Here is an 18,226-nt window from a genome sequence, read left to right on the forward strand (position 1 = left end):
CCCAACTGGTGGCTTGACCCATATATATTTATAGTTATATATTATATATATATTCATATATAATATATATAATATATAATATATTATAATTATATAATAATATATAATAAATAATATATTAATAAAATAAATAATTATATACATCAAAATTCATATAAAATAAAAATTTTTAAATTTTCTTTTTCAAATTTTTAAATAAACCTCATAACTTTGGTCCAATTCATAGCCTCACCTAACCCAAGACTGAATCTATAAATCAACCTGCCTAGTGGCATGGCATCGCTCGACTTAAGCCGGGCAACCTCAAGCTGCGAGGCTGATCCCCAAAATATCGTAGGGGAGGGCGGTACAGCCCGCGTGATACAATTTTATTGTCAATCCAACCCAATTTTTTCGAATTGAGTATAAAGGGAGCTCGGATCTCCCGTTCACGAGAGCTCTGCCCACCTTTATCACAGCCACAGATGCAGAACATCACCTCTGCATATCCGGAGTCGTACAAAGGATGAAGTTATGTCGTGGACAGATTTCTCGCGGGCAAAGATATCCGGAGTCGTACAAAGGATGAAGTTATGTCGGTCGTGGTCGGTGATGTTAGCTTCATCTTCACTTCCTCCGACGACGAGTAAAACAATAATCTAACAGTCAAAACTCAAACAAATCGTCAATCCACTCTGTTAGTCTTCCCCACTTTTTCTTAACTCCTAAGCTTTCTCTCACTCTTTCTCTCTCTCTCTCTTGTTACTTCAAGTATATAACCAGCTTCGGGCCTTCAGCGTGGCAAGAGATATCATCGAGTTGATCGGCAGAGAGAAAGAAGCAAAAGATGTCAGCACACATTTTGTTGGTTCCCTTCCATGGACAAGGCCACCTATTCCCCTTCTCGGAGCTTTGCAAGCTCCTTGCTTCCCGTAATTACAAGATTACCCTCATCGTCACCTCTTCTCTCTCCTCTTCCATCTTTGCCTCTCTTCGCCACCACTCTCTTATCCAAGTTGCTGAACTCCCTGCAGTTGTCCCCTCTCCCTTGCCGTTGCCGGATTCCGATCGACACCACCACCACCACCACCCCGACCACCACATGGCCCAACCCTTATCTGATTTCCTCGCCCGTCTATCCGACGGCCCTTCGATGCCTATCTGTGCAGTAGTTGACGTTATGATGAGCTGGACCCGTGATACCTTCGGAAAATTCAAGATCCCCGTCGTTAGTTTCTTCACCTCCGGAGCTTGCTCCGCCGCCATGGAATACGCCCTGTGGAAGCTCCAGCCCAAGGATCTTGCTCCCGGGGAGACTCTTGAGCTTCCTGGCTTACCGGAAGACATGCGCCTGACGTTCTCCGATATGTCACACAAGGATCCGCCGCCTCCTGCTCACCGTCCTCCACCCGGCGGTGGTGGTGGCGGAGGCTTCCCTCCACCTCCCGGTCCAGTACCTAAACCCGGCCATAAACCACCGTGGGTTGGTGAGACAGAAGGGTCCATCGCGTTGTTGATCAACACGTGTGATGATCTAGAACGTCCGTTTATCGACTACGTTGCTAGGGAGGTCGGGAAGCCGGTCTGGGGAGTGGGCCCGCTTTTGCCGGAACAGTACTGGCGTTCTGCTGACGCAATTGTTCACGATCGCGACACCCGCACTAAACGCGAATCCAACGTTACGGAGGATGAAGTCAGTGAATGGTTAGATTCGAAGCCACGTCGCTCTGTGATATACGTATCTTTTGGTTCTGAAGTGTGTCCCTCCGCGGAGGAGCTCTCTCAGCTGGCCGACGCCTTAGACGAATCGAAGCAGCCTTTCATTTGGGTCGTCCAATCAAATTCAGGCCGACCCGGTCCACCTGGAGGCCCTCCAGGTCCACCGGGTCCACCCGCAGGCCCTCCCGGTCCACCCGGCCAATCTCATCTACACCTACACGGAGGTGACAGTTTCTTTCCAGATGCCTTAGCCAGCCGAGTAGGAGGGAGGGGATTGATAATACGTGGGTGGGCACCACAGCTTCTTATCCTGAGCCACACATCAACGGCTGGATTCATCTCGCATTGTGGCTGGAACTCAACAGTGGAAGCAATGGGGCGAGGAATGCCGTTGCTAGCATGGCCGATACGCGGTGATCAGATCTATAATGCAAAGTTGGTGGTGAGCCATCTGAAGGTCGGGTTGATGGTCCAAACCGAGAGCCGGGCCGAGCCGGTTAAGAAGGACGAAATCTTGCGTGGGATCAAGAGGTTGTTGGCTGATGAGGAGACCAGAAAACGGGCAGCTTCGCTTCGAGCCACATTTGATCATGGCTTCCCGGCCAGCTCTCTGGCTTTTTTGGATGCTTGCAGGGACTTCATCAACAAAACTTGTGGGGATAAATGAAATGACAACCCTATCCTCTTCCACGTGCATATTATTATGGAATATGATCATGTATTATTCGTGTCTGAAATAATGAAATCTGAAACTCTGGATAGGCAGGCAATAGTGGGATTATGACGAAAGGAAGGTAGTGTATTGTCCATTCCGATTTTTTACCCTTTTCTTTCAAAAAAAACTGATTTAGGCCATCTTTGATACTAATACATGAAACATTTTGGGTTCATCAATACATAAATGATGGGTTTTGAATTTAATAATATTTTGAAATTTATGTGAATGATAATTGATAGTTTATGTATTTTTTATATGTCTTAATCAAATAATTTGAAATTTTGATGTTTATTTGTATTGTTTTGCTTATTTATCGCTTATATATGACAATAAATAATAGAAAATTAGATGTAGGTTTTAAACCCAATCCACCCCTATCCTTAAATGCGGGAGGGTATGGTTGGGGAGGGTTTTGCACTTTCATATGCAAGGAGGGTTTGGATTCTCAAAATCCAACTTGCTAAGGGTTTTGGAGTGGGTACATGTTTAGAGATTTAAGGAAACGGGTAGGGACTAGAATTTATAAAGCCCTCCCCGAATCCGCCCCATTGCAATCACTAGACATACAAACTGTTATTTGAGGTTGCTTATAGTAATGTGAGGCTACTTGTAGATTTTGCCTCTTTCAGATAGAAACAACAATGATTTCAAATACAACGTACTCTTTATGAACCCAAGTGAGAAGATTCATATTGTTGTTTTCAAAATAGCCTTAAAAGATCACATTGGTCACGACAAGGATAAAGCATATCAACATTTAGAACAAGTTCTACCATACAACAAAGTTGGTTTTTATTTCATTGGAGCATCTTGTATTTCAGGTTATTTGGCTTTAAACCCATGATGGAGATTTCCTGCAAACAAAAACTTTGCACATATTTTCCCTATAGATAGAGTCGAAGACCTCAAAGAATAATTGGGCATGATTAGAAGAGCATCGACATTGATCTTATTTATAATGAGAAGATGTTTACAACAAATGGAACTCCATCTTTAATAGAGTTTTACAAAGATAACAATAGGAGAGTACATCTCATTAGGATAACAATTATCCTAAGGATTAAAGGGTAATTGTTATCCTAAGGATAGATATCTGGCTGAGCTAAGAGATAGAGATAATACACATGGAGGTGGTGTATCTCCAATATGCCACCTCAAGCTCCATGTTCATCAAGAACATGGAGTTTGTCTCTTAAGAAACATAATTGATTACTAGTGAGAGGTTTGGTGAGAATGTCAACAATCTGATTGTTGGAGGAGATAAACCGAACACTCAACCTACGTGCAAAAACAAGATTCCAAAGAAAGTGAAAGTCAACATTGACATGTCGAGTGTGAGCACAAAAGATGAGGTTGGCAGCAAGATAGGTAGCACCAATGTTACCACACCAAATAGTAGGAGCCTTGGAAAGAGTGACACCAAGATCTCGAAGGAGAGATGTAATCGAAAGAACTTCAGTAGCTGTGATGGCACAAGCACGAAATTCATACTCTATGCTAGAGCGAGCAACTTTAGCTTGTTTGTAGGAACTCCAATCAACTAAGTTGGGACCTAGATAGACACCAAACCCCCCTGTAGATCTTCGATCATCTGGACAACTGGCCCAGTCAGTATCATAATATGCATGAAGGGAGAGAGAAGAGGAAGAATCTCGAGATAAGTTCAGACCAAGCATGACAATGTGTTTGAGGTAACGCAAGATCTGTTTCACTGTTGTCTAGTGTTCATCAATTGGAGATTAAAGAAACTGGGAGGCTTTGCTTACGACAAAGGAGATGTCTGAACGAGTAATGGCCACATACTGGAGGGCACCGACAATGCTTCTATACTCTGTAGGATCATCAAGAGGACGACCACTGTATTGAGAGAGCTTAGGGTGAATTGCCATAGGAGACAAGATGGGTTTAGCAAATTCCATGTGAACACATTGAAGAAGATCGATGATGTACTATCGCTAACTAAGTACCCCATGAGGATGTCGAATGAACTCAATATTGAGAACGAAGGTGGTAGGTCCCAGATCTTTGAGAGAGAAATGACAAGAGAGCTCCATAATGCAGCAGTGGGTGGCATTCTTGGAGTTCCCGATAAGTAGAACATCGTCCACATATATGAGCAGATAAAGAGTGACGGTTTTGGAGAAGTACACAAATAAGGAGTTATCGGTTGTAGAAGCCCAAAAACCCATATGGATTAGTTGGCAAGTGAGACGAGTGTACTAGGCCCGAGGTGCTTGGAAAAGCCCATATAGGGCTTTGTGTAACTTGCAGACATTAGTTGGTTTGGAGGGTCTTCAAAATCCTTAGGTTGTTTTACATATATATCCTCATGAAGTTCCCCGTTAAGAAAGGTATTGTCAAAATCAATTTGATGAATACACCACTATTGGGAGACCGCAAGAGAAAGGATAGTGCGGATGGTTACTGGTTTCACATATGGGTTGAAAGTAGCAATAAAGTCGACCTCGGAGATTTGATTGAAACCCTGTGCAACCAAACGGGCCTTGTACCTATCAATGGTTCCATCGGCCTTCCATTTTACCATATAGACCCATTTGGTTCTTACCATGTGCATGTGAGAAGAGTATGGGATAAGACTCCAAGTACCGTTGGTGACAAGAGCATTGAACTCCTTTGTCATAGCCTCATGCCAATGAGCAGATTTTACTACTTTGGAATAGTTGGATGGTTCTGTAGTATCATCCTGTGATTGAGCCAATAATGACTGTGGTGAGAGATACTTGGTAGTGAGATGAGAATGAGAAGGGAGAAAGTCGTGCATGGACTGAGTAACCATAGTGTGTTGGCGAGAAACTATAGAATGCTGAGGTACGATAAGAGCCATATTATCAAGAATGTCCTGAAGAGGACAGGTTCCACATGGTCCAACATCATGGGAGGTGGAACTAGTTGGAGAAGCTGAGGAATCGCTAGTACTATTAGGAGGTACGAAACTAGTAGTAGAATCATTTTGTGGTAAAGATGAGGGAATTGGGGATGCAGGTGCTTGGGAGCAGTGGGAGACGTTATGAGGGTTTGTAAATAAATACCGGTTGGCTGAACTGGATCTGATGAAGAAACCACAGGAAGCCCAGGAAAATGATGTTCATCAAAGATAACATGTCGTGAGATATATTCTCGCCCAATTGTGAGGTGCAAACACTGATAACCCTGGTGTTTGTAGTTGTAGCCAAGGAAGATATACTATTGAGAGCAATAGTCAAACTTGTGTCGATTGTATGGTTGAAGCAATGGGTAGCAAGCACAGCAAAAAATTTTAAGAAACCGATAATTTGGAGGAGAACCGAACAAAACTTCATAGGGAGATTTGTGGCGGAGAGTGCTGGTCGAAAGCTGATTAATTAAGTATACAATTGTAAGAGTGGCATCCGCTCAAAAGGAAAAGGGAAGAGACGAGGAGGTCAGTAGAGACAAAGTTGCTTTGATGATATAGCAATGTTTTCATTCAACACTTCTGTTTTGTTTATGTGTGTGAGGACATGCAAGCTGGTGAGCGATGCTGATGGATCCAAGTAAGTAGAGAGTTTCCGATATTCTCCACTCCAATTGATTGCAAGGCATTGATTTTAGTATTAAATAAAATTTCAACATGACGTTTAAAAGACAAAAATACACTAAAGACATCTGACTTATGTTGCAACGGAAACAACCAAGAAAATTTGCTATAAGCATCAATGAAAATTACATAATAACGAAACTCTGCATTGGATAAAATTGGGGCTAGTCCCCATACATATGAAAAAACCAAATCTAACAGACTGGAAATAAATGTAGAAGAAGGGGGGATAGATAATCTTTGACTCTTAGTTATTTGACACGACCCATATACTAAATTAAGGCTGAAATTAAGTTGACTTTCATATGGTAATCCGAACTGAGACACTACTTGCCTCAAAAAATAAATTGTTATCACGAGCAAACTTGTGAATAGATAGCAAATTTTTAGGTAATTCTGGCACATGAAAAATATTCTTTAAAGCAAACTATTGAGTAGCAATTCTAGTAACTGAAGAACCAATATTCTTAATTGCCAAACTTGAACCGTTCCCCACTTTAACTTGATCGGTTCCTCTATACTCAAACCATACTTGTAGGTTATCAACGTCAGGTGTCATATGATGTGTGGCACCACTATTTGGATACCAAGCTGGGTCGAATGGTTAAGAGGGAGCAATGCTACTGTTGTAGGTGGATGGTTCTGTCTCTTTGTTCTTGTAATTCAGATCATAACGCCGATGGCATTTCACAACTCCATGTCCCAGTTTATTGCATAGTTGACAAACAATTTGATTGCCGCGCCCTCTACTTCCATTATTTGTGCGGTTGTCTAAAGAATCACGCCCCTACCTCTGGCACGATTATTCCCGGGAGCAGTGTATTGATAGTTGTTCTAATTTTTGTTCTTAAAATTAGCAATATTAACTGCAGGGGGTGTGGAGTCGATAGGAGTAGCATTATGTTCTAGCCAGCCCTCATGGCCAAGAAGAATGCCTAAAAAATCATCAACATCAAGGTCCTCCATATCGGACCTATTAGTAATAGCAGTCACAACAAATTCATATTCAGCTCCTAATCCAGCAAGTATGTAGAGAGTTAAACCACTCGTGTTAATGGGTTTAACGACAACAGAAAGGCTATCAACTATAGACCTAGCTTTCCAAACATATTTAGAAATAGTCATACCTCCTTTCTTGAGACTTTGAAGTTGTCTTCTGTACTGAAGCAATATGGAGCAGGAATAATTGGCGAAGGACGTAGCGAGGGCATTCCAAACATCGCGAGACGACCGATGTCCTACTACTTGTGCAAACATGTTCTCTGTGAGAGATGCAATAATCCAAGATAGTACTAGCTGTTCTCTCTCAAACCAATCTGAATATGCTGGATTGAGAGTCATCCAATTGCCATCGATCGGATCTGGTATATACTGCACTGGTGCAACAATTGATCCGTCTATGTACCCCATCAACCGGTTAGTGTAGAGGATCAACAATTGTTAGGCTTTCTAGAGCATGTAATTATCATCGATAAGCTTAATGGGAAGATATTGTATTCCATTAGACTGGGTTGAATTCGAACCTGATATGTTGTTGGTGGCGGAGGCACCTGTTGAGTGTTCAGTCTCAAAGCTGAAGCCGCTAGAAGCCATGGGAATCGAAGAAGGCTCTGATACCAAGATAAAGTCGAAGATCTCAAAGAATAATTGGGCATGACCAGAAGAGCATCGACCTTGATCTTATTTATAATGAGAAGATGTTTACAACAAATGGAACTCCATCTTTGATAGAGTTTTACAGAGATAACAACTAGGAGAGTACATCTCATTAGGATAACAATTATTGTAAGGATCAAAAGATAATTGTTATCCTAAGGATAGATATCTAGCCGAGCTAGGAGATAGAGATAATACACGTAGAGGTGGTGTATCTCCAATACCTATGAATTTCATATACATCTATGGTTAGAAGAAAACAAATCTTTAGAGTCAGTAGCCCACAACCTGTCCTCTTGAGTCTTGTACTTTGGATCTACTACCCACAAATTGTTTCCACATCCTGTAATGTCTCGTGGGTAGTAGATCCGAGCCACTCATCTTGCCCAACCAAGAGAACCTCCACCAAAAGATTTGGAAGATTTATAACCACAACAACATTTATTATTATAAAATAATTCCAAATATTACCAATCAAACAACAAAAAAGTTAGCAATAATCTCTCTGGCTTCATGACATTCTTGCTAAGGACAATAAAGTAAGGTAGGCTCAGTTTGGAAGGAGTACAAACACAAATATGTATAGTGCAAATACATACAAAATATTACATTTTGCACTCTACATATTTGTATTTGTATTCTTTCCAAACTGAGCCATAGGAAATGCCGAAATTGGACAATTTATGAGGACAACATACAATCTGTGGAATGTGGATTTCAAAGTAGAGTCTTCAATAAAGGCCTTTCAAAAATGTAACTCTAAATCTATAGATGAGTCATAACAAACACAAATAAGAAAGTCGTCAAGGTAGATATCTTTCCAAGGAGATAACAAGTTTACTCTTCTTAACAACCCCAGATTCCCATCCATTTCAACTTCCATTGCCTCTTTCAACTCAAGTTCAGAATGTGCCTTCACAAATGAAACGAGCTGTATATTTCTGAGGGATCGATGCAAGCAAAGAGTGTATATTTATTCATTCAATTTCAAGTATGTATATTTTCAAGTGATGCAAGCAAAGAGCGTGGACACAACTGTCTTTGGAATTGCACAACTTCATCTACTATACAATGCAAGCTGGGCAACTTCTCTAACAAATCGAATGTTAGCATAGAAGCTTTTGGCCTTGTTGGCCAATCAGAATATCCCACGAAAATAGTGGGGCAGGCATTGTTCTTCTGGAGTTTCCAAACCAAGTTTGCATGTACTTGTGTTTCCTCCATGGAGCCATGTGCAACTTGTTTTCTTTCAGCAACAAAAATAAGCAGGTTCTAGTATAATGTATAAGAACTCGAGCTGCCGAAGAATCTTTCCTTTCCGGCGATGATTGCTGGTGAGATAGTCCGAATTTCTCCTTTTCCATTGACGATTAAAGGTATTCTTAGGTCAGTTAGATTTAAAGAGAGAATGGCAAGAAAAAGAAAATAGACAAAGTTTAGTGGGATATTTTGGTAATTTGAGGCCTTTCATCACCAGACTTAATGGTAGAGGGGGTATTTGTTGCAATGTAAAAGTTTAGAGGGGTCTTTGTCACGAACCCCATAGTACATGGGGGTTTGTGTAATTTACCCTAATTACAATTACCTTTATGCAATGTAATGAGAAAATTAAGATCACAGGGACACAATGTAATGATAAGACCAAGATCACAGGGAGTAGGACATGACAAATTCCTAGGACAAGATATAGGATGAGAAATACCTGGATAGTCCTATACAATCAATAGGATGAAAAATACCTAGATAGTCTTATACAATCAACTAGAAGGGGCAAAGACTAGTTTTCACTTTTCAATGGGAACACCCAAAGAAAAAGAGAGTAATAATTAGAGACAATGAGAAAACACTTGTCTCTTAACTTGCACTATCCCCTTGAAAGATGTAAAGAAAGAAGTGTCATTAGGGTAAAGAAAACTAAAAAGAGTTTTAAAACCTTGAATATGAGAAAGCATCTTGTTGATGGGATAGTTGGCTGTATAAAAATATTCCTAACATTACCAATATCCCGTCATTTTTGTCTTTGCTATTTAGGTTTACTTTTCTCTCCTTTTGGCTGTAGGTGGAATCCCCCATCATATCCAAAGAGGCTATTTAAGAAATTTTTTTTCTCATCATCCAAGAAAGGGGAAAAACAATATGGAGGTGCTTGAGATCTGTAGTTCTGTGGACAATATGGGGAGAACAGAATAGCAAGATCTTTGAAGGCAAAAGCCAAGCAGAAGAGTCTTTAATTGAAACAATTATATATATATATATATATATATATTGATATATTGGGTAAAATTGTTAACAATCTTTGCCTTTGTATCTGATGACACTGCCAGGAACTGGCAAACCATAGCAAATTCTTCCAAGGCAAGAGTTAAACCATGCACATCTTGGAAACCACCTGATTTACTAAACTTGAAAATGAACTTTGATGGCTGCAGCTTAGGAGATCTGGGGAGGTCAGTCTTAGGAACGTTGTTTAGACGTCATGGTGGAAATGGAACTGTAATGGCACTCTACTCAGGACCCATTGGACACAAAGGCTCAATGATGGCTGAATTGATGGAAGTCTCACATGGATCAAGAATGGGAAGAGACTTAAATTATAGGAACACCATTGTGGAGGGAGATTCAAAAGTGGTAGTGGGATGCTTATGAAACAATGCCTTCGGAACTTAAACATACAAGTATTTGTTAAGAGGAGTCAGGTCTTTGCTAGTAGTACTGAATGCTGTTTATCAATGGACCCCTAGATGTAAAAGTAGTATGGCTGACGATCTAGATATACAAGGGGAAAATAGAGCAAAACTATTTTGGGATGAGATTCTAGGGAAATCTGATGAATGTAATGATTGGGGTTGATGGTGCAAATTGATCTATTTTCTTTTGTAAACTACAACTTGTATATTTATTCATACAGTTAATGAAATCATGACTGTTACTAATCAAAAAACATAATACTTCCTGCCACCTCAAGAATGTATTTACAATTCTTTCTTTCAACCACTCCATTATGTTGGGGAGTTATAGGCACAATAACATTAACAAACAACTCTATAATCATATGATGAAAGAGTTTTCTTAAAATATTCCTTGGCATTATCAGAACTAGAGATTTCTATTTTGGTACTGAATTGGTTTAACACCATTTGATGAAAATGATGAACTAAGAAACCTCATCTTGATAACAAGTATAGCCAAGTAAAATAGAAAAAAGAATTATCTACGAAGATTTACAAAGTAATGGTAACCACCCAAAGACCAAAGTAGGCCATGATATTGTTCCCACATATCAATATTTTTTTTGATAAGTGTCCCACACATCAATATGAACAATATCAAAAGGTCAGTTTTACACTCTCTATAGGGGTGTCAATTGGACGAGACTTGGTCCAATCTGATCCAGTCCAATGTGAGTCTATTATAAATGGATCAGGTTCAACCCAATCCAATGAATATTTTGGATCGTTCTGAAATGGTCCAATTCAACGTCTGGACCATCCAATCTATTCAAAATTGTTCTAATTTAGATTGATTCTAACCCAAACGTAGTCCATTGACACCTATATTCTTATACTCTATCAATGGGCCAGATATTGGCTAAATTCAACCCAATCCAATATAAATTCATTATGGATGGACCAAGTTCAATCCAATCCAATAAATACTTTGGATCATTAAGTCTAGACTGGTCCAATTCAATGTCTTGTTGGTCTGTCCAATCCTTCCAAATTGATTTTGGTTTGGACGGGGCCTAATCCAAAACCAATCCATTAACACCCCTATCTCTCTATCATCCTCCTAGAAACTGGATCCTAGGAAACATAGTACTTGGGAAAAAATTGCACAACAACTGGATCCTAGAAAACACCCTTAACTCTCTGTCCAATCCCTCCAAGTTGCACATTGACAGTAAGAGACCCATCTTCAATTGACACCCTATCCCTACTAAAGAACAATTGATATAAATGGATAACGAAGAAACCCTTTCATATGATCAAACACACCAGGAACACAAAAATAAATTATCCAAGGAAAACTAATAGAATTATCTAAGATTGTAGAAAGATCCACAATAGCATCAATACCTAAGTGAGCAAAAATAGTACATCTTGGAGAGAAAGATGTTGGAAGTAGCAACTGGAGCATTTGTACTTCTAGCAACACTTTTGAGAAGTAAAGTATCAATTCATTCAATAAAAAAAAGTACAACTAGAGGCTGTACAAAGGAGTTACAAGTATAGACTTAAATCATAAATCCATTGGGAGATACAAACAAACTTTCAAAATTAAACAGAGATCTATATAAAGAACTGTCAACTTTAAGCTGAGTTGATGACTAGGAAAGGAGCTTCCCCACGATCTCCTGCCACACTTCATCTTCTTGATAACTTTTGTTTTGAAATATTCTTGAATTTCTTTCTTGCCAGATCACCCATAACACGACACCTAGACCATAAAAATTTCCCTTTCTTGCTTAGGCCTTTTAAATTCTAGATGTTGACAAAAGAAGCCAAAGATTTTGGATAGCAACTTCTGATTGCAAAAATTCTGAGAATCAACACCTAGATTTTGTGAGTGAAGCCACAGTGCAATCCATTAGAGTTTGTTGTGTCTCAACATCCTTAGAACTTTCCCATTCCACAATTTCAAGGTGATTAATTTGTTACCAAAGTGACTTGAGAAAAGAGAAGCAATGATGATTCTCCCCTTGTTTAAAATCATTCAGCTCAGTATGAAATTGGTTGGCACATACAACGTTTAGTTGTTGGAGTAGGTTTCAAAGACACCATCTTAAATTTCTTTGGAACTTTTCATCCATAAATAATTTCTATTAAAATGTGGTTGTATGGAACATACCAACCACAACAGGTATCGTGAGATTTTCTTGCATCCACCAAGCAGGCTTGAACTTTTTTGAGTTATGTTCCTTATAGAATCTAATAATAAAGTCAAACATACCATGACCCTCAATGTCCATTCCAAATAATCATTTCCATTTAACCTTATAGTGATTATTTAGGTATTCAAATGCTCCACAACACCACCCAAGATGGACCCAAAATCCATATTTTGCTTGGATTCACTACTAAAAAGCTCCATTGTGCTAGAAAAAAAATAAGGGATTTACCACTACCAAACAAGTAGCAAAGAAGATTTTTTTTGAGAAGAGGTAAAGTATTGATTCATTAAAAAAGAAAAAAAGGAAACCCACTATCCCATTTGTCATTAAAAAAAGGATTTCAAAAAGAAAGAGGGCACTAAGGGGAACACTGTTTCTTGATAGATGTGCAGATGACTAGGAAAGCAGTTTCCCAACTATTTTTTGCCACACTTCTTCTTCTTGACAGCCTTTACTTAAAAAGATCCTTGAGTTTCTTTCCTGGCAGATTGACCAGAAGACTGCTCATGGTCAAGTGATACAATGACCCAAAGATGCTTGAATCAAAATAGAGAGAGAATCCTTTACAAAAATTGATGCCGCTAATCAAGTTACAAAATTTACAAGAATCCAAAAAATACTTCATTGCCGAGTTGAATGAAGCCAGACTGCATCAAGCATTAGAAAACTTTAGCTTCTGCTTTTTTTTTTTCTGATTTTTGAGAGGCAACAATCAGTCTTCCCATATCTCCATATGATTTGGCTAATCCTAGGTATTCAAGTTGCTTACTAGGAACTTATCTTTCCTTAGTACATGTGCGAACTTCAAAGATATCTTTCTTGCTCAATTCAACTACCCAATCATCACTTGTGAATTTTAATCTCAATATTCGATATACATGAAGTTTCCTATTCGCCACAATCTAGTTTGTGGCATAGGAATTTAAATATTTAAAACTGCATTTAGACATTTAAAATCATGATTGGTTTTTCGGAAATGAATTGTGCCGTTTATGAAGGCATAGTATATCCTTGTTATTTGAAATAAAACTCAAACATGTTCCTATTTTTGGTCAATACATATTAAAGATAAAAAGGGTACACAAGTATGTATACAAAGCATACTAAATCCTTACAGAATAATAAAAGCCAAAGAGAGAATGGAATACTAGATAGATGAAAGAAGGAAAAACCCAAACCCCAACCACATCTATGCAAAAAATTTCCAAGAGACCACCTAGCCTCCACCAATGCAGAAGTCATGGCTCTTCTCATAGGTACAAGGATTGCATTGAATCTATGCCATCCTTGCAATTGCATTAAGGGGATTTGGAAATGCCATCAAATGGAGTTATTGGAAGGATTGGTAATGGATTGTGGAGGATTGCCCACTTTCTTGGTAAGATTAGAGGCATTTGTTTAATGTATGTCTAAATTTCTTGGACTCCTAGAGTATTAAGCTCAGCTGCAAAATGGCTTACAGGCTTAGCTAGATCAGGTATGTGAGGGGTGGTGCTATTTAGTGTATAGTTATAGATCTATGCCTCTAGCTTTTATCATTACTTTGTTTTTTGATCGATCAACTTTTCTCATTAGTACCAACATACATATCAGTTTGTCTTAGGAAAAAATATTATTGTGAAAGTAATAGCAGAGTATAACAATTACATAAAGAAGATGGAAGAAGTTTCAAAACATTAACATATGATTACGTGCGTATCTCCATTAACTTTCCAAACTGAAAAGAACACATTAATTATAGGAATATACCAGCTACACAACTCTGCATCCGGAGAAAACAATGCTGCTAAAAAGATGGAAAATAACCTACTCCTCACCCTTTTAGATCAATTTGCATATGATGCTGCATCTTTACTCGCAGTCTCCCATTTCGAGATTTTAGAGGGGAAACAATTAATCCACCACCTGCATCAATCATAGTTTTAGAACTAAACGAGACAACTTGGAACTCGACCAAGTCAACTCAACTCAAAAGCATACCAAGTCAAATCTGAAGTAAGTTTTAGCATACCACCATGCAATTCTTATGCTCATGAATCCTGAGCATAAATGAGAAAGAAATAAAAAGTATACTCACGACATGAGCCCAGACAAATAATATTGACTGTGGATCATAGTTTTCATGCTCTTGCAAATGAAATAGAACAACTGCAAAATAACAAGAAAGAATCATAGACAACTCAGGAATTAAACAACAAAAGGAATCTAGTAACTAAAGCTAATATAGAAAAATATGCACCATAACAAGCTTTGAATCACCTTCATTTGCCAACTTACGAATTTGCATGTCCTTAGCTTTCTACATTCCTTCCAAGACAACCAATATTTAAAGCTAACTCTTTGTACATATATACTTGGCTTTACAGATAAACTTGATTTCCCTTTATGAGGCATTTAAGACACAATTAAACTCACACTGTTATTGGAAGATCCTCAGGCAATGTAATAAAGAATTAGATGTTCAATGCGATTCATCACAAGAGATTTTTTGACCCAATCCCTTACAAAGTTGAAGCATCCCAGCTGAATATAATCCTAGGTGACTCAATTATTAAGTCGACACATGCATAGGTGCCATTGGATGGGGGTGATGATATCTTAGCCATTTGAGAAAAACTCCCAACTTGTGTGTGGGCATATACAGGGTACACAACATTTCTTATTTGGCCTATTTGTAATTCTAGTAAGTCTTTCTAATATTGATTGCTGATAATAATGAATTATTGGAGATTCCATTTTGAAGTCCAATAGATAACTATCTCTTTGCTAAACCCCAACCAAAAGAGATAGTAACCCTAATAAGATCTCACACCATATAGTTGGGATAAGGCTTGGACAGTGATGAACCCTAATAGGACCTCACACCCTCCATAGGAGTCTCTTAAGATTACAGATACTCCTTATAGGCCTCACTCTGAAAACAGTTTGCTAAGACTAAAGGGTTTACAACATGGATCCCATTAGAGGAGATTGAGAAATGGCTAATCATATGAAACATGTACATCTTCAATAAAAAGGTATGGATTAGTTAGAAAAAAATAAAAATAACTACACATGGAGATCTTGGGTTCAAAGGTTAAGAGCTACTTAATTTTTTCTTGTTTTTCAACCTCTAGGTTGAGATCATCCAGCATTTCAAACAAGATCAAGATGAAAGGACAAGTTCACTTGTAAAAGAAGTTAACTTCTTGAACTGATGTGTGTGTGTGCACGCGCATGTGGAAGGGTCCAGTCTAAAAATAAAATATATCAAAAGTAGCAAAAAGTGTTATACAAGAGGCATATGGACAAAGAACTCATAAAATTGGAGAGAATAGAAAAAATGGAAAGAAAGTGGAGAGAGGCATAATAGAAAGAAAAGAAAAAATATAACCAGCATGTAAATGCCTTTAGAAAAATTTAGATGCAAAAGCAGAACACCTCAAGTGTTATGGTCCTGCATGTAGGATCTCATCATGGGTCAGTCCATGGGGAGAAAGCCCTGCTTTCCCTTGTGCCTTCTCTTGGTGCAGACCCTATTGCAGAAGCTGAATGGGTGATTTGTCCAAGAGACCACCCGAACTCTCCTTACTCTTTTCTTGACTGGAAAAATGAATACTTTATTTCAACTCGTAGCTCCTTAAATAGGAGATTACAGAAGGGAATTCCTAGTTGGATTCGGCTAGGCTAGGGTAATCCAACTCAAACTCAAACTCCTAATTACCTACTCCTAATAGTAACACAACTCTTACTTAAGATAAGATAAGGATAAGGGATAAGATAAGATAAGGGATGGTGAAGCTGGCGGGAAGTTGTGAGGAGAGCTGATGTGATAAGATAAATGTGGACCCACCCTGATGATCTGTCATGTGGGCCCCACCCTACTGTTGCTACTGGGCAGTGCGCGCGTCTCGCGGTGCTGCTGTCGTGTGGTGAGTGCTGCTACCATGCAGTGCATGCTACGCACTGTCAGGCGGTGCGTGCTACTGTGCGGTGCGTGCTGCACTGTCGGGTGGTGCGTGCTACGTGCTGTTGGGCGACGCGTGCTGTTGTGCGGCTCTGCCAGGCGGTGCGTGCTGTTGCCTATGACTGCGTCGCAGTGCGCTGCGGGTCGGTGTGTCCATAACATCAAGCTTCAAACAAGACCACCCAAGCCACCAACAAATAGAAGCAAACACCAAGAAATCCCCAACAAAGCACCAACAAAAGAATTCAACTTACTAAACACCCACACCTGACCATCTCCCAGCCACCTCTTCAATCCCTTGCCCTAAACATTACCTCTTCTCTTAGTGCTTCTCACGCCTCCTCACTCAATCTCCTTTTTATTCGACCACTTTTGTCACATGGTGACGCAGTGTGGAAGCACTGAACCGGGCTGGCTATGCAAGCACCGGGCAAACACCAGCTTCTAGTGAAGCTAAACATAAATCTCTAGAGGAGAGAGAAAAGGTGGCGAAAAACTGAAGTGTCTATTAGCTTGGAAAATAACAATATTTATAATACATCTGGAAATTGTAGAATAACTAGGAAAGAAAAATTGTGATAGATCTCTAATCTGCTAGGATCGAACTCTTCTTGATCTTGATCTTTGTCTTGATAGGATCGAACACTCCTGGGCTTGATCTCCACCGTCCGATCTCCCTGGACGCATGAGTTATCCTGTCTTCTTGGAATTGCCTTGGATCTTGAACTTCCTTGAGTCTTAGATCTGGATGTGTCTTGAATTCTTGAATTATCTTGGATTCTTGAATTCTTGATTTATCTTGAACTCTTGAATTATTTATGGATCTTGAATTCTTGAATTATGGGATAATCTTGAATTCTTGAATTATCCTTATCCTACAAGTTCCCTAATCCTATGAACTGCCGCCCATATGGTGAGATGGGCCTCCATCATTCTCCCCCACTTGTAAAGAACTCGACCCCAAGTCGTGACTAGGATATGCAAGTGTCATCTCTAGTAGGTAGCGATGAAGGTCAGCAACATTGAATGTTTTGGAGATACCCATATGATCTGGTGGTCCACGACATAGGCATTGTCGTTGATTTTCTTCATGATTTTGTATGGACCATACTTCCGAGGCTGTAGCTTGTTGTACTTTCCTACGGGAATCATTATCTTCCTCAAGAATACCATAACTTCATCACCGACATCAAATACTTGGTGCTGACGATGTCTGTCTGTTGCCAACTTATACTTGGCATTGGTTTGTTCCAGTCTCTGCTTCACGGCTTCTTGAACGGATTGGACTGGTTTGCCATCTGTTCAGCGGAGGTGCTGACACCAGGCATTCTGGGTAGTTTTACTAAGTCCAGTGCATGATTAAGAACCTTCATGTAGACAATGGAGAAGGGAGACCTACCTGTAGAGCTATGGACTGCATTATTATATGCGAACTCGGCCTGTGCTATGGCAAAATCCCACTGTTTCAGTCTCTCCCGATAGATACTGCGAATTAAATTACCAACGGTCTGATTCACCACTTCTATTTGTTCGTCTATTTGCGGATGGGTTGTGCTGCTGAAATTTAGTGATGAGTCAAATAACCTCCATAGGGTCATCCAGAAGTGACTTAAGAACCTTGTGTCTTGATTTGATGTGATAGTCTTGGGTACCCCATGTAAACGGACAATCTCTCTGAAAAATAATTTGGCTGTCGCTGATGCATCTGCTGTTTTCTTGCATGGAGGAAGTGAGCCATCT

The 18,226-nt window shown here is 39.5% G+C and overlaps 2 protein-coding genes across 2 annotated transcripts; one reads left to right on the forward strand and one right to left on the reverse strand.

The window, feature by feature from the left end:
• Positions 1 to 219: 219 nt before the first annotated feature.
• Positions 220 to 2,619, forward strand: LOC148867250 (scopoletin glucosyltransferase-like). The gene has a single exon (XM_088981639.1). The coding sequence runs from the start codon at positions 827 to 829 to the stop codon at positions 2,363 to 2,365; it is 1,539 nt and encodes a 512-aa protein (XP_088837765.1). The 5' UTR covers positions 220 to 826; the 3' UTR covers positions 2,366 to 2,619.
• Positions 2,620 to 6,827: 4,208 nt separating this feature from the next.
• On the reverse strand, positions 6,828 to 7,403 carry LOC148867251 (uncharacterized). The gene has a single exon (XM_088976473.1). The coding sequence runs from the start codon at positions 7,401 to 7,403 to the stop codon at positions 6,828 to 6,830; it is 576 nt and encodes a 191-aa protein (XP_088832599.1).
• Between the last annotated feature and the right edge of the window lie 10,823 nt (positions 7,404 to 18,226).

Source organism: Nelumbo lutea, chromosome 3 (assembly GCF_056320005.1).
Source record: "Nelumbo lutea isolate HS-2025 chromosome 3, American lotus-T2T, whole genome shotgun sequence".
Lineage (NCBI taxonomy): Eukaryota > Viridiplantae > Streptophyta > Magnoliopsida > Proteales > Nelumbonaceae > Nelumbo > Nelumbo lutea.